Below are 26,274 nucleotides of genomic sequence, written 5' to 3' on the forward strand. Positions count from 1 at the left end.
TGCAGAGCTCATATAGAGCTTTGTAATTTGTGTTTTTATGGCTGGTTATTATGAGAAATTGGTGCAGAAACAGCACAGAAAACAATGAAGTGTTTTAGGGAAGAGACTTTTCCTTCTGCAGAGAATACTTGAAAGATTTTTTGCTGTAACTGAAATGCTAGTTTGTGCTTTGCAGTGTACTGAAATGGCACATGTATGTTTAGGTCCTTTGGCTCCAGTGGCCTGTAAGCAGGCGAGTCTGAATACCTTTTCAGGCATTGATTAAAACATTAATTTGGGTTTTATCTCAATCTGCGCACGTTGAGTGAAGAAAAAAAAAAATAATCCATACGCTAACAGCATATCTTGAATCCTGTGAAAAGCCCCTGCCTGAGTAATTTCAGTTGCTTCAAAAATACTTCTCAGCTCCTCATGGCTTGTATATATGGGAAATGAAGCTGAGCTGACTGAAGTATGTTGAGCATGTTGAACTCCTATGTGGATGCTCTAATACAGAAATAAAGTGGCATCAGGGCTTTCTAGAAGGGGAAATCACTGTGCAGTAAATCAGGATATGAATGTACCAGCACTGGCCACTCCCCCAGTGAGGTGTCAGAAGCGCTATAAGCTGAGCTAACTTCAAGCTGCAGCTGAGAAGGGTAGGTCTGTGTCACTGAGCCTTTCTGTCCCTTCCCTTGCTCTGGTTTAAGCCCAGTTTGTCCAAATTCACTGGGTCCATCCAGCCAACTGTGCCCCATGAGGTGCAGCTGCCCTCTTCTATTGCAGCTCAGTCTGAGATCTGCTCAAACTGTGAAACCCATCCTGATGCTGTCATCTGGCAAACATTTAAGATGCCATGAGCTGGTACTGCCTCTTTCCGTGCACCCCCTTTCAGAGAAACTGCCTGTTTCAGGTGTTTGTGGAACTGTCACTCACCCCAATTCATTGTGGTAATTACTCTAGAGTTGCTTTGAAATACTAACTCAGTGTAAAAACAAAACCAAAAACCTTTACGTGTTGCAGGCAGTTAATGCTCCTTGAGTTAATTTCTTTACCTTTTTTCTTTATCTAATGTGCATTCAGAGCCTGTTTAGCAATATAGCCAAGCAGTCAGAAAGGTAACACCAGAATTTTCTCCTTCAGGATTTGAGTATTTCTGCAGTTACCTTAGCAGCCTGGATGAGAGGCAGGTGAGGAGTTTCAGTGACCTGAGGACAGTTAGATGTTGTCCAGAGAACCTCAGAATTGGCAGGGAGAGATAAGTAACCTGCATTGTGTTTACAGTAAGAACGTTTTTTAAATCTGTGCTAGAAATGGTGCTAGAGGTGCACTCCAGTTCTGTACAGTGTGTCCTGCCTACATCTCTGCTGCCACTTGTCTCCATGTTTCCTTTCAGTTGTTTCCACTCCTTGCTGGCACTGTATAGACTGAATTATACTGACCTCTCCCCTTCCCTCCTCCTTTTCGCAGCACATATAACTTCTCTGCAGATGGTTTCCACAGTTCAACTGCCAGTGCAAATCTGTGTCTGGGCTCAGGCGTTCATGGGGGAGTAGACTGGATGAGGAAATTAGCATTCCGCTACCGTCGAGTGAAAGAGATGTACAACACCTACAAAAACAACGTAGGGGGTAAGTGTCTGTGGCCAAGCAACAAGCATGCCTTTCATCTTCCCCATCTTCCCCCATACTTCTGACCCTGCTGGGGACACCTATGGAAGAGGTGTAGAGAGCATTGTGATAAGAATACTTCATGCTGAGCTGAGCAAGTGTGTCAGCAGTCATCCTTAAATAAGATTCTGTACAGGATTTGCAGGAAATAGGCTTAGATATCTGGTTTAGTGGTTGGAGGAAGGACTAAAATCTGATAGCGGGGCTTTATTTTGTAATTTCTTTGGCAGGAAAGCAACCTTCTCCAATTTTCAAAAATGCGTAGTAAGCAGGCAAACTGTTCAAAACTAAATGTGCTTTTTTTTTTCTACAGAACATATGGCTGATCTCTGTCTGAAGGCATTCTTGTATCCTAACTACTTGTTTTTAATTCCCACAAAACAATACCACCAGATAGCAGGATGTCCTGGATTCCTTCATCTCAGCTAGTTCCAGGCAGCTCTTCCAATCAGCTGCTCTGCTTATCTTTTAGAACATCAGTGCCAGGTCTCTGACTATAAAGAGAAAGAAGCAAAACTTAGAATATCGCCACTTTTTTTTTTTTTTTTTTTTCAGTTGGAGGAATAGCCTACCCACATCTACTGGAAATGGTGCATAGCTTTTCAGGAGAAACCAAACCATTCTGGTTTCGGATGTCTCTCAGCTCAGGCCACTACCCACTACACACAACAGCTCTTTCATCCTCTTGCTCACTTCCCATGCAAGCTTTATGCTAACTCAAAGGAAGGTGTTTTACTGAGATCCTGCAGCGTGCGGATGACTGATACCATTCCGCTGGCGGAAGCTGAGTGGCAGCAGCATGGGAGCGTACTGCAGTCAGGCCTCATGTACCTCAAGGAAGAGCCTTGGAGTGACATGGCAGTGGGCAAAGGGATGCAGCCTGCACCAAGGCCAAGAGAAGGGTAGTGGGAGAGATAGGGTTCAGAACACAGACAGGAGCCCTTTGGCATTCTATATACAAAGCCGTGCAGCTCCCTTTCTGCGCTTCTGCAAAGATGCTTTCCCTGCTTACAGGTTTAATAGGAGCTCCTAAGAGGGAAACCTGGCTGCAGTTAAGAGCAGAACTTGAAGCGCTGACTGATCTCTGGCTAACACATGCTCTGAAGGCGCTGAATTTGATACATTCACGGTAAGAACAGCTTGAAGAATTGCCTACAGGCTTGATCCAGGATCTCCTTTGCTTCCCTTTTTTCCCCCCCTCTAAACAAATGGAGGCACATTTATAGGACTTTGCTGGCCAAACCTGTGGGAGGCCAGTCTGCACACGTTTGCCAGACTTGTATTCTCAAGGGTTGGGGTAAGCTTGAGATGATAAACTGAGCAAAAGAAAAAACAGTCCTTTTTCTTGTGTTTCCTTGGCTACCTCATCTGTGGCACATTTCATGTGAGCAGATTTACAAAAGAGTAGGAAAGGGAGAAAAGGGCCCTTCTGTCCCTGAGCGTGTTCACTCAAAGAGCCCAGCACGGACATTGCTACATGGTGTTTAAATTCCCACCAAATGGGTCCTGGCATGCATGCAGTAAGGCTGCATCGCTGCTGCTAGCTTGTTTTATGGTGGGTTTTTTTTCATTCTACTAAGTTGATAAAAAGACATTACCAGTATTCACATTATTTGCCTCTAGCTGCATAATCTCCCAGTGGCTTGGGAACTTCCAGTTGCAAGAGAAGTTTGCTTCCTGCAGTCTTTCAGTCTGGAGTAAAAGAGAGAAACACAGATTGCCACTTCTGCTAACTTTTGTTTTCTAGGCCTAACTGTGTGAATGTGTTGGTCACCACAACTCAGCTTATACCAGCTCTAGCTAAAGTGCTTCTCTATGGACTGGGCACTGTCTTCCCCATTGAAAACATTTACAGTGCAACAAAAACAGGTAAGAGCAAACTAACTTAGGCCTCACCAAAGATCGATGATTGAATTTTTATCCCTCAGTCAGGCACATCCAATTCAATCTGATCGCAACAAGAAGTCTATGAGCTTCAATTTTAGCTCCCTGTTTATACATCTCTAATTCACATCCTGACTGCCCACACTTAAGCTAGTATGGAGTGAAAAAAAAAAAAAAAAAAAAATTAAAAAAATCCAAGTCTTCCCAAGTGTCTCCATGGAGGAGTAAGCGAGAAAAATACACACCCTATGAAGCACCTACTGTATGTGGGATGTTCAGCTGCACTCAGCTAGGAGGAACACAGTCTGGTTGGACCTGTTACATACAGAAATGCTGTTTGGATCCTCTTATTCTTGCAGAGGGGTCAGGTATGCTGAATGAGCTTTATGAAGCTGTGTGAGTAATAAATGCTGGTGGGGTTGGCTTGGGGCAATTTTTGTGTTCTGTCCTTTCTGGTTTAAGTGTCTGAACCTCTGAGGTTTGTATTTTCATGTTTTTACTGCAAGCAGAACGAACATAAGAGGGCTCTTAAAACTGAATACCATCAGTCTACCAACTGCCAGTCGAAGCAGTGCATTAAAGTCCCAAAGCTTACACAAAACTGGCAGTATTTGGAAGTCCTTGGCTGATAAAGAAAATGCTAGTAGCTGACATGAGATGGAGAGAATCCATCTCAGATGAAGATTCAGTTAGGTTCTAATTTCAAAAGAAAACAAGGAATGTAGCAGCAAGTTCAGTTAGGTGCCAGCTCCAGTTCTGGTACCAGAATGTTGGCCCCACCCGCCTTATGTGTCCAGATAAAAATATGTCTTCTCTTCTGTTGCTTAGGGAAAGAGAGCTGTTTTGAAAGAATAATGCAAAGGTTTGGAAGAAAGGCCGTGTACATTGTAATAGGAGATGGTGTTGAAGAGGAACAGGGAGCAAAAAAGGTACAGTTTGTGGATGCCATGCTGGATTCTTCCAAGTTTTCATTTCAATGACCCTTTCTTTACTTAAGTATTTAATGAAGGTCTGTCCATTTGAAACAGTATACTATTGGTCTCATTTCTTAATACGCAAAATACTCAACAACCTTGTGAGAAATTTCCTACTGTAAATCCCCCCCATTGGCAGTTAGTGTAATTTTTCAGGTAGTCGTTGTGTCACATGTTCCAGGAGTCATTCTTGCTTAATAAAGGTGGCTTTAAACACACGAAAAGGAAACCTCCAGTGTGTGATCTCAGATGAGCAAGCAGGGTGAATTTCTGTTCTACACATGTTGCTTTTGTAAGTTCCAAATTACTGAAATTAGTTTTGAATTACTTATCAGAATATGCATATATACATACATGTATTTATGACTCATTGAGATCATAGGGTGAATTTCTGTTCTACGCATGTTGCTTTTGTAAGTTCCAAATTATTGAAATTAGTTTTGAATTACTTATTAGCATATGCATATATACATACATGTATTTATATTTATGACTTATTGAGATCATAGGGTGGAACGTCATTGGGGTGAATACCAAAGACACTAGTACTGAGTTGCTGCCTTTATTAATGATTTACGGATCAATGTGATTAATTTCACAAGCAAAATGGTATTGGGAAGGCATACTGAATATAAAGTAGAACAGAAAATGCAAAAGCAGTACGGTCAGGAATAACAAGCCCTTGGTAATAGTTCTTGCTCACAGCAGAGATGTGGCCCGTTGACATAAGTAGCATTAGAATTAAATGGGCCAACCTATGCATCCAGTTGAGTCCTCCAGTCATTAGTATCCACAGTTCAGTCACTGGGAAATGAGAACAGGAGTTTTAGAGACCAGTTGAAGGGTTTTTGTTATGGATAGACTGAAGAGAGAAGCCGGAACCTCGGAGCTTGGAAGAGATAAAAGCAAAATTTGAGAAGACCAAAGCCCACATTCTACTTATAGTGATTTAGTGTGGGAGATGAAGATTTAGAGATCCAGCAAGGAATACCTTCTGCCATGTACAAGGGATATCAGTGTATTAGAGAAGCCAGGAGTGGTACAAACATGGAGAACAACAAACAAAGACCTGGAGGAAAGCAGTCAGGTACATCAAGTGAATTGTACAACGTGAGAATTGAAGAGCTAAGGTTTTCATTTCCTAATCTTTAGAACAGAAACCTGCCTGGAATCTCCATTTATTTGGCTTTACAGGGACAGGAATAGGATTTCTTAATGGCAAGCATTCATAAGATGTCTTTGTGCAGCAGGTTGACCATGAGGCAGCAATGTGCCCTTGTGGCTAAGGTGGCCAGTGGTATCCTGGTGTGCGTTAAAAAGAGCATGGCCTGCAGGACAAGGGAGGTCATCTTCCCCCTCTACTCTGCCCTAGTGAGGCCACATCTGGAGCACTGTGTCCATTTACAGGCTCTCCAGTTCAAGAAAGTCAGGGAACTACTGGAGAGAGTCCAGTGGAGAGCTACAAAGATGATCAGGGGACTGGAACACCTCTGAGAGGAAAGGCTGAGAGCCCTGGGGCTGTTTAGCCTGGAGAAGAGAAGGCTGAGAGGGGATTTCATCAATATTTATCAATATCTAAAGGGCAGGTGTCAAGAGGATGGGGCCAGACTGCTGCCCCAGTGACAGGGCAAGGGGCAGCAGGCACAAACTGGAACACAGGAGATTCCAACTGAACATGAGGAAAAACTTCTTTACTTGAGGGTGGCAGAGCACTGATAGAGGCTGCCCAGAGAGGTTGTGAAGTCTTCTTCTCTGGAGATATTCAAAACCCAGCTGGATGCATTCCTGTCCAACCTGCTTTAGGTGAACCTGGACTAGATGATCTCCAAAGATCCCTTCCAACCCCTACCATTCTGTGATTCTGGGTCTCGTGTTCCTGATGTGACGGCAGAAATATGATTGAGCTGCATTTGCTTCAGAAGTTGAGTTGCACATGAGTTGAGATGCAGGAACTGACTGCATGAGTCCCATCTTCAGCAAACTAGTTAATTTTTAATGGACAGAGAGATGAATGTTGTAGCTTAGGTGATATACAAAATATTACATCACAGGGACTCAGCTATACAGCTGGACCTTGTGCTGGAGGACCTGACATCTCATTCTGAATGAAGATCCTGCAAAGATTTTTCCAAGCAAGTTTGAGCTCATTAGGTACACAAGCCCAGGAACAAAGGATCATAGCATGTAAGGTGATGGGCACGTGTTCTGTCCCCAGAATTGTATCTCAGGTTGTTTTCGAAGCAGCAGAAAACCTTTTTTTATAGCGTATTTCCCCTGGGCAATGGAATCAACAATACCTGCCCCCACCTTGGAAAACTAGCTAAATCTGGAACTGGTCCTCTTGTTCGTGAAGGGTTAAGGAATTGTCAGAGAAGAGTCCAAAATGCATGACTGGGAATGAAGTGATAATAGCCTGCTGCTTTTGACAGTCCAGTGCCCTACTTCAAAGGTAGCGGGTCAGTGAACATGACTGCATCAAAGGCTGCAGGGGCTCCCTGGCCGCATGAAGAAGTGGGAAGGTTCAACAGTCTTCTATAGCCAGGATTTCAAGAGCCCTCTTGCTTGTGTCTCCTGGCCTAAGCAGCTCTCCCATTAGTAGAAGACATTCTTTGCTGGGCTGTCGCCTCCTTTGATTGATGACAATCATTAGTCAAGGCTTCTACACACCTCAGCTTTATAAAAAAAGAAGGAAAAAAGGGGGGGGGGGGGGGGCAGGCAGAGCGCCTTTCACTGTTTTGCTGACAGCACTGATATCTCCATTTTAGTGGGTCATTTTTCTTCACCTGGCTGATGAGTGATAAATCTGTAAATGCTGAACAACAGGAGTGGCTGGGAGGCCAAGGTTTCTTCTTGTTTAAGAAAGAAAAATAGGTAATTTAATGGAAAGGGTTTAATAACAACCAGGGAAGAGGGAGGGAGAAGGAAATAACTTTTCCCCTTAAAGTGAAATTGCAGAGCAATGGGTTCCAGTCACTTCGGCTGTCTGTGTTTGCTTGCTGTCTCTACGCACACTGATAAATAGCTAGAAGAAAACGTTTGTTTACTGATAGGCAACATACCAGAGGGAAGCTTGAGTTGTATTAAAACATTAGAGGAGTGTAAATAGACACTCAGTAAAATAGACTTCTGGAACCACTGGAGGTTTTTTTACACAGGTAGGTACACTTGGAAAAGGAGCATCTCCCTTCATCAGAATCATCTATCTAGGAAGAGTATATTCTCTAAAGCTTTGGCTAAGCTATTTAAACGGAAGCAGTATGTTTACAGTTGAATTATTTACAGTGATAAAATACTCAGAAATTTTATTCCCATGCTGGAAAGGGAGTAGGCTCTGTCATTGAAGGCTTCCTATACGTTTGTTACTGCATACATATCACTAACTGTACAGAGACTGGTATTTTGGGAGGAAACTAAGAAAATCACAATCCCAAATATTGTTATAAAATCTAAGCATGAAAATGAGCTGTGTCTTTGATTTAAAGTAAAACTGCTTTAACTGTTTTGAAGAAGAAACAAATCCAGCTCAAACCTCAGGCTCACCAGAACACACCAAGAAAAGTTCTATTTAACATCTAAAAGCAATTTCGAAGTATTTTGAGGTTGTCTCTGCGAGCCAACCCATGGATCCAGCTATTGCTAACGATTGGAGAACTATGCTGTTACAATGACGCTTTCAGAGTAGTATTTGTACCTTACCAGATTACAGTTTCCATCTCCGGTCCCCTGCGTAATTGAACTGCACTTGTTTCACAGCAGTTACAAAAGCTGATACTTCATCCTCTTTCAGACACAAGTCTTGTTTTCCTAGAGCATATTCACAAATTTCAAGAGATTAATCAGGATATTTTAAGGAAGATACAGAAGGTCACAGGTAGTTGACCTTCCCAGATTTTTTCCAGATGCTAAGATTTCAAGTGGAGCTGGCTGGTTAGAACGCAGACATTTGTTTACATCACTTCAGATTTATCATAGTAAATACAAATTGAAAAACAGGGAGGCAGAAGAGTGTAGGATAGTCTCTCAAAAACAGGAATTAGGAAAGTTTTTTGGGGACAGGCTGTCATATAAGCCTATTGCACCTTTCCCTGAGGCAGCAGTGTTACTGAGCAATGATGCCAGTTCCTACATTTACAGAAAATGCAGTATGACCGACTGTACCAGTTAACTTGGAAAAGGAACTGTTAGAAAGCATTTTGACTCTGTGTGGTATTTTAATCTTTTGTTTATATTTTTATAAATTTTAATAACTTCCTTTTATGATACTTATCATTTACTTGTCTGTGAAGCACTGACAACAGCTTTCACTAGTGTTCACCTAAATTTTTTCTAGAAATACTGTTCCTAATTAATCCATGAAAAAAAAAATAGGTGAGTAAAGTTTAGTAGCTAGTACATTCAGAAAGTCAGCCTGCATTGTCCATCATCTCTGAAGCAGGACACTGCTAAACTGTGGAGGATCTGTCTTCCTCTCGGCGTAGGAGAACATAAGCACTTCCCACTCCCTCCCTTCCTTTCTAAGATGAGCCTCCTTGTCTGTGACACCGTGACAACCTGGTGGCCCAAGTAAAAAGCTCTGTTCCTGAGGGTGCAAAGTAAGAAAGTTGTTTTGATCTCAGTATTAAACAAAAACCAAAAAATACCCTCTTTTGGTTTCACTCTAGCACAACATGCCATTCTGGAGAATCTCTTGTCACGCTGACCTGGAAGCTCTTCGGCACGCCTTGGAACTTGAATATTTGTAGCAGACCCCAACATCTTAGCACTGTGAGGGCTTCACTCAAACTGTTACATCGGTTCCACCTATTCCTCAACATTTTCTTAGTCAAAAAAAAAAAAAAAATCCCACAGCAACTGCAGTTTTTCTTTTTTTTGAAGGAGAACCCTTTCAGTGGAAGCCTTTAAGAACTTGCAGCCAAAGAACATTGTATCAAGTCCTTCTTCCTTTGGACAGAGGAAAAGCCTTCAGCGAACTCGCTGGGGATCCTGCAGTTATTTGGTTAAGCCGGAAGCATAGAGCTGTAACTGCCTTTTTGCCACCAACGACAAACACTAGAAGTCTTGGGTCTACTTGCAGTTTTCTTGCTTTTGAAAAGGGAAGAGGACATAGTAAGGAGTCTCTGCACAGTACATCACATCACATGGGACCTTCTGAAAATAAGAGTGAAACTGTTGACTTTTTTTTGTTTTTTATTTTTTTAATTTATGAACTAATCTCATTATTCTGATATTAAGCTCTGTACCTGTGTTTTTAATCTGGCTTTTTGGGGTGGGTGGGTGGGGAAGGCTTACCATTCTAAATTAATAGTTTCATTTCTCCAGAACGCACTCTGGGCAAAATCATATTGTACATTAATAATAAGGACACATGGTACTGTTGGTAAGAACTATAGCTGTGTTTTTAAATCTTACATAGATGGTATGTGGACTGTGCATGTGTCTACACGGTGCCTTATGCTGCCATCTTGGTTTTGGGGGCTGGGGGTGGGGAAAAAGTACCTTGTGATGAGTGAAAGGCATTAAATAAAAACACGTTTGCATTTTGGGGGACTAGATTACCTGCCTTCTCTTCTCTCCAGCTGCTCTTGGATCTAGAGGTATGTGTAGAATACACGCTCCCCATTTCAAGGTGGGGTTAGGCTAGAAGGACTCTGAACGGAGCCCCTCAGGTGCAGAACAGAGTGTAGCCAGCGATTCCGGCTGTCGGTGGGGCAAAGACTGAAGACAGTGACTGCATCCACTGAGAGAGAACATGGGCGTGCGACAAATCGAACTTGTCCTGCAAAGGAAGATAAAGGGCAAGCAAATACCGCAGTTGTGCATATTTATTTTTATGTAAATAAATGCATCTAAGTAAGCTTCAGCTTTAGGATTTCTGCTGAGCTGGCCTGTTAATTCTTGCTCTCAAAATATTTCAGTTCTCTGGGCCTGGATGAATCGCTAATTCACTTTCAGAACTGCTCATTCTCGCTTGCTGTGGCACCAAATAACCTCAGAAGGATCAGAGCCTCACTGGAACAAGGTGTTAGAGAGACAGATGCAGCAAGTAATATAATCCCCTTATCTCTCATGTGTGAATCAAGGTCAAACAAGTTACAGAAATTACACGTGTGACACACATGTGCTGCACAAGCCTGTGTGATACTCCTGCGGTCTAAAAAGATACACCTCAGGAAACAATTCATTGCTAGATCTGAGGGAAGATTTTCTGCTGAACTAAAACAGAAAATCTGGTCTCAGAATAATCCGGTCTCAGTCTTTGGCTCAAAAGGTAGCAGCCGTGCAGCAGCTGTAAAACATGTTAGCTGTACTTGTCAACAGCAGGCAGGAACAAGTCATCCTTTAAAGTACATGCTTTGGAGGCGTTTGCAAAGAGCTGCTCTCTGTGCTGAGTACAACACAAAACAAAATAAAACGTGATTTTTCTAGCAGAGGTGTTGCTTGTCTTGGGGCCTGCTGGGAAGCAAGTCTGGCAGAGTTTTTCCCGCAAGGTTTTCCAGCTGTAAGACTGCCACAAATAGGAAGTTTTATCACAAGTCAAGGAAATCAAACTCAGTGGAGAAATGACTGATGCTTGCAAGATAAGCACAACTGTAACTAAAACCTTTGGAAAAGGAACAAATGCCAGGGATGGCAGACTCCTAAGAAAGCACAACTTCAGCTTTTAACACCCTGTCAATCAGCTAATCACTCTTCCTTGAAATTCCAAATTTAACACCTGTCTTGAGTCAATTATCTGAGTACTGATTTTTTTTCCTAAAGCTTCTTAGATGATTTTGCTTTCTGAATGTAAAGATTCTCAAGTACTCTTGTTTCCATCTCCAAAGTTCTTGGCAGAGCTTTGGGCCTGTTCTCTGTTAGTGCCTGCTCACGCTCCAGGTACCGTTGCTACAAGTGATTTCTCCATATTCCTCCCAGCTAATGCTTTTTACTTACCCACAGGTAACCCAGCTGATGAGGGTGGTGCACACCTGCGTTAGACGCTCCTTTGTCAGACAGGCGTACCAGTTCCTTCCAGTCATTGTCACACATGTTCATCTCTCACTACAGCAAGAGTATCAGGATTTATTGTTCCGGGGAATCTGCAATGGGTGGAAATGGGCATCTATAATAACTTCTTACTCACGAACATACAAAAGGGCTGGGAACACACGCACACACACGTACAAGCCCTGCTCAGCTCTTTCACCTGTGTGTTTATGTATTTCTACATTGCTACAGCATAAAATCCTTGCTTAAGCACATCACTAACCAGAGTGGAGTACTACTATGACAAGGTGCCCAAATAAGTTGCAGTATAGCTGAACAAACCAGGCAAGTCGTGTTAGTACCATTATTAAAATGTATAGCTGATACCAAAGTCTGTTCTGTCATAAAACGTTTAGCGTGTTAGTACATGTCTGAACCTCTGATAGAGACATTTTGTATCTTAAGTAGAAAAGTGGACATGAAAGGTCTGGTGAGATAATACGGGTTGAAGTCGTGAATAGGACTGTAAGCATGAGGGTGCCGTAGATGCCATCACAGCTCCATTCTAACACTTCAAGGACCAAAATACTTTCCCAAACAAGAAAGAAAACAACACCACGTGCACACCGACGTGACATTCATCACGTTTCCAAGAGTATCCTTTGCTCTGACATTTTCTTACAGATAACTAATATTAATACAATGCTGCAAAATAAAAGAAATCGGGTCTTTTAAACTACCAATTACTGATTGCTAGTGTTCCCATAATTTCATGTTCAGCTTGTTTCCACACCATAATCTTTAAAGATTTTGTAATCTTTTGTAAAGGAAGCAGAGTTTCACCTGGCAGCCAGGGTGGACGCGTCACAGCTAGTCTGAGCCTCTGCCACCACTTGGGCCCCAGACATACGTATTTTATTTCTGAAAAATCCGGACTGAAAACACTTAATACTCTACGTGGTAACAATCTACACTTCAAATCTCATCATGCAAACCTCTTAAAAATGTCCACTCTTGTTCAGCTGTAGCAGAGCAGAAGAGTCACATCGGACCCTGTTCCAGAAGGGTGAAAAATTAAGTCATTCTCAAGCAGCCATCAGGTACTGCAAAACAGAGCAAAGCTAAGGGTTACTGGGGAGCGCATAAGCCTTTGGCTGTAAGCACCAGCATGGGACAGTGCCACCAAAGCAGCTGGGACCAAGGTAGCACCTGCTGATCAGAGCAGCCACCTCGTGCCGGGCTACCTGCAGCCATCTGTGTGGCCTCCATGCGAGTCTGGCCAAGTGAGTGCAATGTACAGGTGCTAAAAAGTCCATCAGAAACTGTGAGCATCCTCCCCTGTTGATTTGGCAAGGATGCGATCAAGGAGAGAAACCAGATCCTGGTTTTTCCTCAGGAGCAGCTGCTGATTTGGGGTTGTTTGGTTTTTTTCCACCCCCATAGTGCAAGGCAGATGGATTATTTTGTCTGTTATAATAGAAATTGGATTTAAGTTAACAGCAAAGGCATACACTGCAAACTGTTTGTAAAATATTTTACAGCACTTTAAAGGTACTTTCAAGGCTATTGCAGACTCTCAGCATGTTTACTGTTTGTATTTTCAGTAATTTCCTAGAACAATGAATGAAAAATTGGGATAATGCAGGTTGCCTGTTTGGGCCAGACATTCCTCAGAGACAGGAGAAATACCTGACCTAGTTCATTCTTGCATTATTATAATTATGAAATTAAAGGTGGTCATTCGCTTGTTCCATGCTTTTCAGAAAGAATGGAGCTTCAAATCCCAGTTTACTCTAAGTATGCAGTGGGATTTATTGTTGTAAAAGCACCACAAGTGCTGAGGGTCTGCTGCAGTTACTTGAAACTGGTTTCATGGAGATGAATTACATCATGCATATATGCTATGACCTGTCATTCCAAGCAGTGGGTTCTAAGGGCCAGAGCAATTCTTCCCGCTTTTCCTAGGAGTGTTAAATGTGGCTGTGTTACCTTTTCCTTCGCTTCTGGTATTTCTCCGTCATTTTTCTCTGTCAGGTAAGGGCCTTCCTCACTTACTGTAGTTCTTGAGTGATATACTGTAGGCTTCATCAGAGCCAAGGTTTTATCCGTGAAGTTTTAATTAACTCCAGCGTGACCAGAGTTTCGTATCTAATAATACTCAACAGCTTTACAAGGTATCGTGCAAAAATTTGTCATGATAATTCACAGTATCCTCTTCCACTTTTCACTGTAAAGTTTTCTTGCATGCCTTTTCTTGGATTCTAAATAAAAAGATAATACTTTATTTTTAACAGACAAAATTTGATAAAAAAACATACCATTTATTTCAATATGTAAAATGTGAGTAGAACAAAACCTGGAGATTCTTTACCTTTTCCTAAGTTTCTGCTACCTATGTTGAAAAATGAGCAAAGAGCAATAGCAAACTCAGTTGGGAAGGCTGCTTATCCTGGGTACAGGGAACTTGCTGAACACTTAAAATGCGAAATAACAAAAGAAGCAACACACTTACTGGAAAACTTGCAACCGCAGAGATCATTCAGAAATGAAGATGGATTCGTGACCTGTGCTGTCATTGGGAATTGGGAGTTGAGGAATCCTCCCAGCAGCCAGGGATTGGAAACGGCCCTTGGGCACAGTTGCTTTTCCCGTCACCTCGGGGCCCTACAAGTGCTGCCTCAGAGGGATTTAACAGAGTTGCTATTAGAATCATAGAATGGTTTAGAGTTGGAAAGGACCTTGAAGATCATCAAGTTCCAACCCCCCTGCCATAGACAGGGACGCCTCCCACTAGACCAGGTTGCCCAAGGCCACGTCCAGCCTGGCCTTGAACATCTCCAGGGATGGGGCCTCAACAGCCTCTCTGGGCAACCTGCGCCAGTGCCTCACCGCCCTCAAAGAGAAAAATTTCTTCCTAATGTTTAATCTGAACCTGCCCTCTTCCAGCTTAAAACCATTCCTCCTCGTCCTATCGCTACATGCCCTAGTAAAAAGTCCTTCCCCAGCTCTCCCGTCGGCTCCCTTTAGGTATTGTTGCTCCTTTTTCTAAGTCTGCCTTTTGCTCAGCATGTCAAATCTCAGTTGTGCCTGTGCTTTGCCCTGAGGGCCTGGGTATGTTTCCCAGCTCAGGGCACCTTATCTGGTGAGCAGTCTCCATATAGCCATCCTTTGAGCCTATACAGCATCACTTGCCGCACTGCACATAACGGGATCCTTTTGCAAAAGCCGAACTCTGAGCTGTGCCAGGACTGAAACAAAATACGCTTTCCCCCCACATTAACCTTATCCTCAGGGTCTCTCCACCCATCTGCTCACGACTGCCATTGTAGCAAGTCACTGCCATTGTAGCAAGTCGAGGAGTGCAACACAGGAAATACAGCTCTTAACAACCAAAAAAAACCGCACGCAACAAAAGAGGGTATCTCCATAGGTCTCCATCTTCAAACTTCCAGTCATTCTTTTAAACCAGAACCTGGGTCTAAACCATTTCTGAAAACAGCTTTGACAAAAATCACACTTGGGCCTTGCCCAGCTTAGAATAGTACAGATGCAGCAACAAAGTATGCCATTTTGGTCAAATAACCAGAAAACTGCAAAGAAAATAGTTGCAAAAACACAGGTTTTTTCCATCCCGTGGGGGATGGAAACCCCCACGGGATTGGCGATATTTCGGCAATTTCCTGTACTGCCTTTTCCCTGCAGCTCTCCCGTCCCGCCACCCGAGGGCAGCCGGGCCCCACGGGAAGCCCCATGCCAAACCCTCCCCGTGTGGGGTCCCTTCCCAAACGCCGAGTCCCTGCCGTCTCACCTGAGGAGCGTTCGGTACACAAACACAAAATTCTCAGGATTTAACCACTTCCTAGAGAGGCACAACTGGACAGATAAGGCAAGCGTGGCAGAGCTAACGCTGGGCACTGGGCGAGTAGTTGAGTGGTATTTTGTATAAAAATGGTTTTTTAAAAGGGAAGAAAAATAGAAATCTCATTGTTTCTAAAGTGCCTTTAAGGTGCAGCTGTACAATCGTTTTAAAAACTTGCCCATCGGTGGCTCAGGAAGGGTAACTATTCAGAGGGACTTTGGTCCCACGATTCTAGCTCTGTAAAGGATGAAAAACCTGGCCTTCAGTGGGCTATAATTAGCCTCGGCTGGGCAGGGGCAGCAGAACCTACAGCACCCCCTCGGAACTGGCACATCTGTACTGAGGAGGACAAAAACCTTAGGAGCCCACAGCTCTGGACAACATTCCTCTTCCCTGCTCCGTGTTCTCTGCAATATAAGCTAATTCAGCAAGCACCAGCACAAGAAGGCGACAGCACAACTGATGGCAAATTCTTTAACGCTGCATTCACAGCCAGCGCATGAAGTTCCAGCGAGAACATCATCACCTCTCTGCAGCCAGAACCGCCAGCCAGAACCGGTGCTCCAGACCCAGCACAGTAATTTTTCCCCAAATCCTTGGATCTGAAATAAACACGGGATACACTATACAGGGTAGAGGGACACTCTATACATAAGCGATGGATGCAGCTTATGCCTCGTCATGGTATTCAATCCTACAGCAAATAAAGTTGCAGCCTATCTTTTAAACTCGTATCACACCAGTGTCATCTCCTCCCATAATGTCCAAGCCAGAGATGTGTTCTTCCTACACTTTAGATAACACAAAATAATCTTCAGGAAAACAATGAATTTCATACTGTAACTAGCTAAAATGTGGAAAAAATACAGTCAGCAGAACATCCAAGGTGGCACTTGGATCTTGACCTGGTAACTCTTCTTGGGAGTTGTTATTTTTTATTTATATAAATCTTTACTAGGATTTCGTCACCTATCATTTCTCTTGAAAAAAGGAAACTTTTATAGAAAAAAAACAATTCCCATTGAAAGAAAAACACATAGGTTGAAACAGACTTCAGAAAGCAGTGCGGTTTCCTATAACAATTTAAGACTTGTTCATCTTTCCTTTTCCCTCCTAACACAAGAGCCTGTGTCAGTAGTACCAGCACTGAAATTACACAAGGAAGGCAAAAACATGATTTCAAGCTTTCAAGATTTGTGCTTTTCTTTAAACAGTGGCACTGGGAACATTAACTGTAGTTGTTTTACAAATGCATGTAACAAGGTAACTACAGGAGGAGGAACTTCAAGACCATATTCCTAGTAAGATTTTACAGTGAGCAATTTCATTAACTCCAGTTCTTCTAACAGATAACTAAGACACACACAGAACTCCTGCCCAGTTCACACCCTTTTAAGAGGGCTACAACTGTACTCGCCATGAAAGTCTCCATTTCTAACCAAAAATGCACCTCACGAGAATAAGCACATCAGTCCAACCAATGCATAAATGTTACACAAGCAGCAGTGGGCCTTTGCTGCTCTTAAAACTGAGACCAAATGGATGCTATGGAGTTTTATACATAAACAGCTTCTTATTTACAGACTGCCAACGCTGCTTTGTTTTCTGTCAAATTTGACAGACTTGGATTCAAAGGTCCCAGATTTCTGAGACGGAAGATCCCAACATAAGTGAAATTATCTACGATCTGGAGACTGTGCAGAAATGAACACTCATCCAGATTGAAACGAAACTGGAAACCCAGGAACACGGAACATTTTTCTAAAACAGTTTAATTAAAAAATTGTGAAGTTTCTTGAAAAACCAGAGAAACCCAAAGCATATCGTGTGTGTCACCTGTCTTAGTCACAAAGAAACACAATTGTCAAAAAAGATATTTAAGTTTAATACAAATTTTATACAAAGAAAATGTGAAAAAATACTTCCATATGCTAAAAGCAATTATGCTTCACAAATAAGGCCAGCTAGGCTATTTTTGACACAACCGCAATTCACAAATATTCTGTTATCGTTTTTTTTCTCCTAATACATTTTTCCCTCTAATACGGGTACTAGCTGGAGACTGTACAAACCGCATTCTTTTATAAACAATGGGAGAAATCAACATGACTAAAATGTACAACAGAATGTACTGGAATGATATCATACAATTAATTTTCTCATATACATACATCACCTTTGCTTTGTTCAATGCTTTCGTTTTACACAACATACAAAATGGTACTACAGTATAAGTGTAACAGACAGCATTTTCAGGGGTTACTTTCTCTCATACTGTACTGTTTCATGCTTACATAAAAACATAAAATCCATCATATAAATAATACATGCTCTGGCCCAGCATCAGAAGTCCTTTGCCCATGTTTCCCGATCCATATTTTTCTCCACACCTAGTTCTTGCTCCATTCAAAAAGCTTTTCAAAGTCCTTTTTGGAGGATTTTAAAATTAAGAAAACTGAACTGTGAAGCACAGGAAAAAACTTTACTTTTCCCAATCTTTGATATCAATGATCAGAAACCACGCTACAACCAGCTGGTATCACACTTCCCAACTTCTCTGATATTAGACTGAAGGAAATTTTAACTTAATTGTAACCTGTAAACAATATCAATTTCAACAGTCTGATCATTGTAAAAAACAATGTAAATCTTTATGTATTTCAGGTCCACAGATTAGAAATGTCATAATTTGTCTAACACAACTGAAAAAAGATACCCTTCATCATTTGGTTGCTCAAAGAAATTCTACAAGAGTTTCAAAGTGCAGAAAAGTTTTTCAATCCAAATGCAAAACAAGTTGTTCAGATTCTCATGATTATATTGTTTGATGCAGAACTGCAACTTCCCAAGACCAGTTTTCAGTGTTAGCTTGCATAAAGGCTGTTTTAAACCTTCCTTTTCCAACTTCAGACGCTCTTTATAAGTTAAAGTCAATACAAATATAAAAAGGAGATGGTACTCTAACTTTAATGACATCCACAAATTGTACATTATTTACAAAAGAAGCATAGATTTAATATGGATCTTACCTGTCCTCAGCTTTTCTAAGCCAGCGCTAATGCTTTACATTAATGTAGTGTAGTTAATGCTTTGTACACATATACAAAGCTAAAGTCTGAACCTTTGAGGTTAATCCAAAGAACTGTGTTTATTTTTCACATTTCTATTAGATTTATTTATTCCAACAATTGTATGGACTTCTTGTTAGCAGTTAGACTCTTCGTACTTGGACTGGCATTGTGGTCTGAACATACTGAACTCCAGTTCTCATTGCCACTGTCCCAGCAGAAGGACTTACCACTACAGGAATGGTCTGTGGATTAAAACCAAGAGAAACATATTGTTATGTTAAAGGTCACATAAACATGACCACAGAAATAGCGATTTCTTTTCCAGGGAAAATCCAGAACAAGTTCCAATTTTATGCAAGAATTAATACCTTTATTACCCACAATATTACCTCATTCCAGCGCAGAAAGTGGCGTATTACTTTCCTATAGCCAAGAGGGTTTCTGTATTATTACTACTACTATATAATTACAGGGACAGGTGGTCCTACAGGTACTGTACACACACTCTGTCTGTGCTTGGAGAGTTAGGTTTTCATAGTTACTTCCAGTTACGTATTTTCCCCAAACTAATACATGGGAAGAGGTAAAAGGGCTAAGAAAATCCTTTGTCATTTGAAAAAGTTTTGACAAATCAAACTGGAGTACAAAAATACCCTTGTTTATAAGTATATTCTTGTTACACATTACTCAAATCTTTTTCCCCAAAAGGAACTCCCCCATGCATTCAGTCTACACGGAAGAGAACAAAGAACATCCATTTGAACAAAAAAGTACTTAAGTTAATTTTTGCACAAATCAATAACAAAAACATCAGCATTACTGGGAACTGTCTTTTACACCCTGTAAAAATATTACTATAGAATAAACTTTTCACTTCCATCATACAGATCATGATTTATAAATCTCGACAAATGAAGTTTCAGGACATCTCTATAGGTGGTAATTGATTCTACAGATGCAGAGACAAAGGCACAAGAATGTTAAACAATCTGGTCAAGGTCACATCACTCTGGAAGATCTGGAAAAGGATTTATTGAATCTTAAGTCTGTATCTTAACCTTCCTCCAAAGACGTGAGAAAGTCTAGAAATGTCTATACCATACAAACTGCAAGTATATTTTGATACAATTCCAGTGATGCACAACTGGTGATCAAACAACTGCATCCATTTCAGTTCACAATAGCTTGTGGAAGAAACAGGAAGCGAGAGTTTGAGGAACCTGAAAGGGATGCACAGATCTTCCCCCGATGGTAGTGTGACATTCCAAAGAGAACGTGGAAGAAGAAATACAAATTCACTGAAGCCCAATGTTTCCCCACACTGTTTTAAGAAACCACATTATTGTCTTAATGGTATTCAGCAAAGATCACGAGTATCCCTACTGAGATGGATTACAGCCTAGAGTGTTTATCAGCTCCTTTGTGACAAAGTCTGTGCCTTCCAGAAGCCTACTCATTCCATTCCCTGGAATGCAAAGACACTGAATTCATATTTTTACATTATTTTAACAGCAGAAAGAATAAAAACCAAACATGGAATTAATCTGCTAAATAAATTCAAGATTACTGCCATTTTTGTAATGATTTCAGATGTGTATAGAGGTTCAATGGAAATGGTACCCAGAAGATATGCTGGAAGTTGTTCAGAGGAAGAAATTCCTAGTTGGAAACAAAGTGCAAATTGAACCCTAAATAAGCCATTACGTAAGTCACTGTTGGTACTACAGGTGGGGAAATTCCGGTTGCCACAGTCACCTTTAAATATACACACTTACACAAATGAAAAAATTAAGTTTCAGTTCTTATAGTGATCAGGATATGGAATGTGTGAGACTCCTGAAATGTGGTAAGATCATTCCCTGAGAGGTAAATTTTCCACCTCTGCCAGTTTTACACATATGTACATTTTGCATACATATTAAACATGCACTAAGGTTTAAAATTATTTAAATTGCACGTGCAGTCATTAGAATACAGAGGTGTCTGTAGCTGTGCAAGACTAATGCAAATGTGTACAAAGTCCTAAACATGCACAAATAAAGGTTGAAACCTTTCAGACGTTCCAATTATGCTTTACATAACTCAATACACTTTGTATTACAGAAAACCAATGAAGGTAACTGCCATTTTTCTGAACATTACACAAAACCACCTCATGATCTTACAGCCTCTCAGCTATTCACAAATGAGCCTAATGTCTCTGTTGTTTCTACTTGATTTTAAAACACATACAAAACCTTGTTGTTATGGTAATTCAGTCCAAGCAACTTAGGGCCAATGCTGCAAAGGTGCACAGTGCTCTCAGCTGAGACAAAATGAGTTGAGTTCTAACGCTGCTGGGAATGTGAAAAGTCATGATCCCCACTAAGAGCAACAACATTTGCATGGAATATAATGGCTATGAAATACTGTATGTATGTGTGCACATGCGTGCACTCACAGCCACACACACACAGAGGCATGTATCCTACAGCTGGGGGGTGTGCGTGCATGCACGCGTGTGTGTACGCAAGGAGAGAGAAAGACAGAGCAACTTCTATGCAAATTAGGCCTCACAATCACAGTGTGATTAAGGTACACTGTTAAATTAGTAGATAGTTACTATTATAAATTATCTAACTTCAGACAGAAAATGAACTGAAGTTATCCACACATGGGCTTCTCTGTTGAACCCACCACCAAGACAGAGCGTGTCGTTCAGTTACCAGCGCAACATCAGCTTATTTCCTTTTGGTAAGAGGAATGTCAGCTCAGATGCCATGCTGACTCTGAAGTGAGCACTGCAGAACGTGACCAGTTGAAAGAATGGGATATTATGGTGCATAAAATATAAAAATTGAGCTCACTTCTGTCCCCCTCTCCTGTGACTGACACTAGGGAATTCAAGTGTCCTTGGTTAAGTCTTTAATGGAAAAAACAGGTCTGATCAATGCTGTTTTTCATAATTTCTTAACGCTAATGTGCAAGACTGCATGGGAGATACACTGGCTATTTTCTTTCATAGTTACTGAGATGTCACAGGAATATCAAGCATAGCTCAGAATTAATTATATCTCTTCAGTATACCATAGACAAAAAGATATTTGAAAGATATTTTAAATGACTTCAATATATTTACACTGATGTTGTGGTCAAGTATATACATGAAACGGACAAATAACTAACATAATAATGTAAAATGGAAGTCTGACTGTCCTCAATACCTCCACTATTCTTAATGACAACTTCCGAATCCTTGTAATAATGAACGATGAAATGAAAGGGTGGAATGTTGCACAGCAAAATAGGACATTTTGCACTGCAAGTTGAGACTATACCAGTGAATTCATATCTTGATAGAACAGCAGAAGGAGACAACCCCCCAGAAACACTGAGAAATTTTAATGCCAGGAACAGTACTACTGCAGACTTTAAATGACGATATTGTACTTACAATTGTGGGTTGAGTAGTTGGAATATAGGTGGTGGTCTGCGGTACCTGGACCAGTTTTATAGGCTGGTTGCTTGTCACACCTGTTGCTATCTGCAGAGACAGCACAGGCAACCTCAGTAGAAGTCTCAGCTTTTACATAAATTCCACCTAGTTGTTATTATTATTATTGTAATATGAAATTTATGTTGGATGTTTTGTTTGTGTTAAAAATTTGCATCTTAATGAATTCACAGGTTACTTCTTTGTTAATAAAATGAAATTCAAATTATGAACATGATCAATGTATACAGCATGATGTTTCAGGTAGAACATTTATGTGAAAGCAATTCCAGATTTGTATAACTGGAATATTCCCTGGCAGAAGTTTTAAGTAATTGATTTTCTCCCATTCCCTATTTCCCCAGTAATACAAAGGTTGTGCTGCCACAGGCAATGCGTATGAAGATCGACTGAGCCAGAGTTTAACTAACTTCACCAAAGCATTCAGGTGGAACAGCACATCCTTTTTCCCCTCTTCAAATCTGTTTCCCAAGTTACTCCCTTAGATGACATGTCAAGCCCAGAGATCTAACACCAGACAGTAGCAAAAGTGTCAAGAAATGAACACAGCTCTCTAGTTTACTATGCTTCCCAATTCTATAGGACTATCTCAATGAGACATCATGCTGGAATCACAATACTACAAAATTAGTTTGCTTTTAATATTTTAAAATACAACACGGCTCCTACTGATGTGGGGGATCATGTGTAAGGGTTTGAAGGATCAGACCCCCCTAAAATTTTTCATTTAATAAATCTTGCAAGGGCAGAAGAAAAATGATGCTGAAATTGCTAATATTCAAGCCCTACCTATAAAGCAGAATCTTCTCTATAAACATTTTCTATATATGCAATGTTAAGTCCCTTTTATTAGAGCATTTGCTCATCCTTGCCTACTGAATACTATCAGAGTAGATGCTATGGAGGATTTCGTAACTGCACACTGCTCCGTTAACTGTAGATCCAGGTGAATTGTTGTATCAGTGTTATGGAACATTGTGGTACCCTAGTGGCAGTCTGTTGTGATAAAGTAAGTTGATTTGAATGCAGGTCTTGAGCTTGGTCTCTGAACCCCCAGGCAAGAAGGGCTTGGAAGTGCTGCAGTCAGTATTGCTTATCAGAAGGCAACTTGTATCGAAAGATCCAGACCAGAAGCTACACTGATGGGTCCTGGAGAGAGAGAGAGAAAGAGGTCCAGTCCCCTTTGGCTGGAAGGATGAGTCAAGCCAACACAAGGTTTTACTAGGAATGACTGAAGGGGAAAGGGTGTTCCCAGAGGACAGAAGGAGATTTTTTTTTTTTTTTTGCCAAGATGAAGAAAAATACCCCACAACTCACTATTTCACTCCCCAAATCACACTCTGAAATATGCAAATGGTCATAAATTCCTGGGTGATCCAGGGAAGCCTTTAGGGGTAGGTTTCAGAGAAATCTTACATACTATTTCTGTTTGAAGTGACCACAATGATACTCACTGTAACACTCTCTTTGCTTTTATCAGCTGAACCTTCCTTTTCCTTAGGGGTGCTGGCTGTTTCTGTGGGTGTAGACTGCACACTTGAACTGGGCTGAGATGATTTATTTAATGTTTCTGTGCTAATTTCAGTATCTGTTTCTTGCTGTGTTGCAGTAGCTAAGATAAAGGAAAAAAGCGTGAGTAGCCGCTACTCGTGTGTACCAGTCCACAGTCACTCTTCACAGGCACATCTGCACCCACACAAACGGAGAATATTGAGTCACTGTGTACTGCACCCACCCTAACCCCCCTCAGTGGGGAAACAGGCAACCCGGAGCAAGATTACCTGACTGTGTGCAAGATTTCATATGCTCAGGCCAGTGAGCTTGTTGGCAGGGATAGTCACAGTAGCTAGTATTCCAGCAGCAATAAAAAATGGCCTCTTTCTTGCAGTTGGCACACCACTGTTTCTTTTTAGTTTCATCCACTGCTTGCTGCTTTTCCAACTCGAGCTGCTTCTTCACCTCAGCAATCAAACGATCTCGTTCTTGTTCTAGACTCTGGCGCATTTCAGCCATTGTCAGTTCTACTCAAAATGGAGAAAGAAAGAGGAGTTTTGCATTTTCTGCACCCCAACAGCAAGGTGCAAACCAGTAACTTTTAGGAGTTTAAAGACAACATGAAATTAAAACTAACAATCAAAACATTCCCTGAGTTCGGGCATCTGTTTCATACCTACTCAACAAATGAAGTCTTCCATCTTCTTTTCTTATTCTGGCACCATGATTTTTACCCTTAAGCATTACCTTCCACTTGTTTAACACTTTAATTCTAGATGTCCCACACAAGATCAGAATCCAGGTGTACTAGGGTGCAGCATAAAGACAAAAAGAACATATGCAGCTACTGCTAACATACTAAGCCTTTACAAGCCCAAACTTTTGTTCTGCTCTAATATTCAGAAAAGACAGAGAATTATATTTCTTTTCTTGTCTCAGAAATAAGTAACAGGAAATCAATTGTTCATTATATCTTGGTTTCTTTGCAAAGAAAAATGTGAAAGTTCCAAGAGGGATGCTGACAGAGTTGGAAAAACCACGTGAATAAAGCTGTAAATTTGAGCCTTACTTCAGGATTGCTCTGAAAGCCACCTGCTATTAATGCAGTTATAAACTGACACTTCAGTCACTATGAGCGAAAGAGCTTGACAGAATCTTCAAGGAAGTGGGAAAATACAAATAAAGCAGTCCAATCCTGGCCACCTTGACTCAGGATGAACCTTTGAGTCTTCTGAAAAACTCTGAAGTTGGCATACTTTCAAAACACCATTAAAGGTATTTATTTAAATCAGTAGCTTAAGACTGGTGACAAAGGATTTTTCTTTTATTTCTGAGCACACCTAGGCATTCAGTTCTGTGAGTTGCAGACGAGTTGTTGCCATACTCATGTAATTCTGCAGAATGCTGTAACTGGACTGCAGCGGTGGAAAAACTGGTCTACCCTGACTTGAAAGAACAAAATGTTACTAACAAACTGAAGACATGAGTCTGCATATGGAGTTATTCAGCCCTTAATTCACTTTGATTCCAGATGTGCTCCGCAAAAAGAGAGTCAAAAAGTGGACGAGGACACTGTATGCCACAGTCCTAAGGCTGTTTGGACTGCATCTAGCTTAAAGGAGACTTGATCACACAATTGCAACTTTCTTCCCACAGTCAGTGCATTTAAAAGATAATTTAAGAGGAATCACATTTTAATCATGGTTTCATTTCCTGCCCGTATTGTTGAGTAAATGTAGCGATGAAAATCCTCTCCTAGGAAGAATATTCTTTTGTCTGTTTAATGTAGTATTTTGACTTTATTCCACTGACAGTCTGGCACCGGCATTGAGTCAAGGTCATCTATTCACTTTAAATAAATAACTATCTACACCACCAGCCGATCTGAACCAAAATGTCAGCAACAATCTAAAAAGATACCAGAGGAAGCGGGTTACCCCGGTGACTATATTAACAGAACCTGATTCATATGAGAATGAGTACAAAATAATCAGCATAAAATAACTCATGAAGAGGGATTATCCAATGATGCATAAAATAGTTATTCTGTCCTATCAAAAGCTCTTTTTAGCCTAAATTTGTCTCAGAGGGCTGAACACCTGTTGTTTAATACGCACAGATAAAGTAACTTTGTGTACATACTCAAAAGGTGTCTGCTAACATCAGCACAGCACATTATATAAGGTTTTCTGTCCTTCACTTGGACAATTTATAGTATCATATGATGAAGGTAATACATACTACAAACATTTGGATTTTCTACTTAGGACACAAAAACAACACTATTTTGGACTGCCATTTTCATACCTAGATTATGCTTCATTTCTGCGAGTTCCTGTTGATGTAGCCATTGAAGTTTTTCTATCTCAATCCTCAAACGCCGAATCTAAAAATTAAAAGTTTAATAGTTAGTAATAATAAACAGGGTGCAGCGTACAATACATAATTATTATACAGATAAACATGCCCAAAGCAAAGAGCCTGATCATCACTTACATCAAGGCTCCCTCATATTAACAGGAGGACAGACCATAGCAAACACCAAATCAAAGTCTGAAGTATTCTAAGTATTTGTTTGCTAGATTTGCTTACCATAAAATGTACAGGATTGTTTGAAAACAAAAAGCACCTCTATTAAACTTGCTTTTGCTTCCTCTAAAATTAGTTGAGTCTCCAATTTCTCTGAACTGAACCAGCAACCTATTCTTCAGTTTTGTTTGCATTTTTTAGTATGACATTTCATTTATTTGATTTTTTTTAACTAGATGAGGCTTAGGAAAGCAAATTTTTCACTGTGGATTGGGAATACAAGTATCATTGCTCAAAACTGTGACTTCTTTATGTTGGTTAAAACAAGCAAGCAAATCACCACACTTTTAACTCC

At 40.9% G+C, this 26,274-nt stretch overlaps 2 protein-coding genes across 4 annotated transcripts in view; one reads left to right on the top strand and one right to left on the bottom strand.

The window, feature by feature from the left end:
- Positions 1–9,354, top strand: part of EYA2 (EYA transcriptional coactivator and phosphatase 2) — a 126,073-nt gene extending 116,719 nt beyond the window's left edge. Inside the window, exons 12-16 of the mRNA XM_082491333.1 lie at positions 1,450–1,610; positions 2,664–2,778; positions 3,397–3,518; positions 4,362–4,462; positions 9,169–9,354. Coding sequence (XP_082347459.1) covers positions 1,450–1,610; positions 2,664–2,778; positions 3,397–3,518; positions 4,362–4,462; positions 9,169–9,249 — 580 coding nt within the window. The 3' untranslated portion in view covers positions 9,250–9,354. The remainder of the gene's footprint in view (positions 1–1,449; positions 1,611–2,663; positions 2,779–3,396; positions 3,519–4,361; positions 4,463–9,168) is intronic.
- Positions 9,355–17,122: 7,768 nt separating this feature from the next.
- ZMYND8 (zinc finger MYND-type containing 8) overlaps positions 17,123–26,274 on the bottom strand; it is a 49,650-nt gene continuing 40,498 nt past the window's right edge. Inside the window, exons 17-21 of one of the 3 annotated variants that reach the window (XM_082491363.1) lie at positions 25,698–25,776; positions 23,678–23,917; positions 23,351–23,508; positions 21,837–21,926; positions 17,123–18,645 (exon numbers count right to left, since the gene is read on the bottom strand). In XM_082491363.1, coding sequence (XP_082347489.1) covers positions 18,544–18,645; positions 21,837–21,926; positions 23,351–23,508; positions 23,678–23,917; positions 25,698–25,776 — 669 coding nt within the window. In that variant the 3' untranslated portion in view covers positions 17,123–18,543. Of the gene's footprint in view, positions 18,646–19,568; positions 21,927–23,350; positions 23,509–23,677; positions 23,918–25,697; positions 25,777–26,274 lie in introns of those variants that run through there. The other 2 variants (XM_082491365.1, XM_082491364.1) reach the window with 2 other exon arrangements.

This window comes from Vanellus vanellus, assembly GCF_965231255.1.
Source record: "Vanellus vanellus genome assembly, chromosome: 15".
Lineage (NCBI taxonomy): Eukaryota > Metazoa > Chordata > Aves > Charadriiformes > Charadriidae > Vanellus > Vanellus vanellus.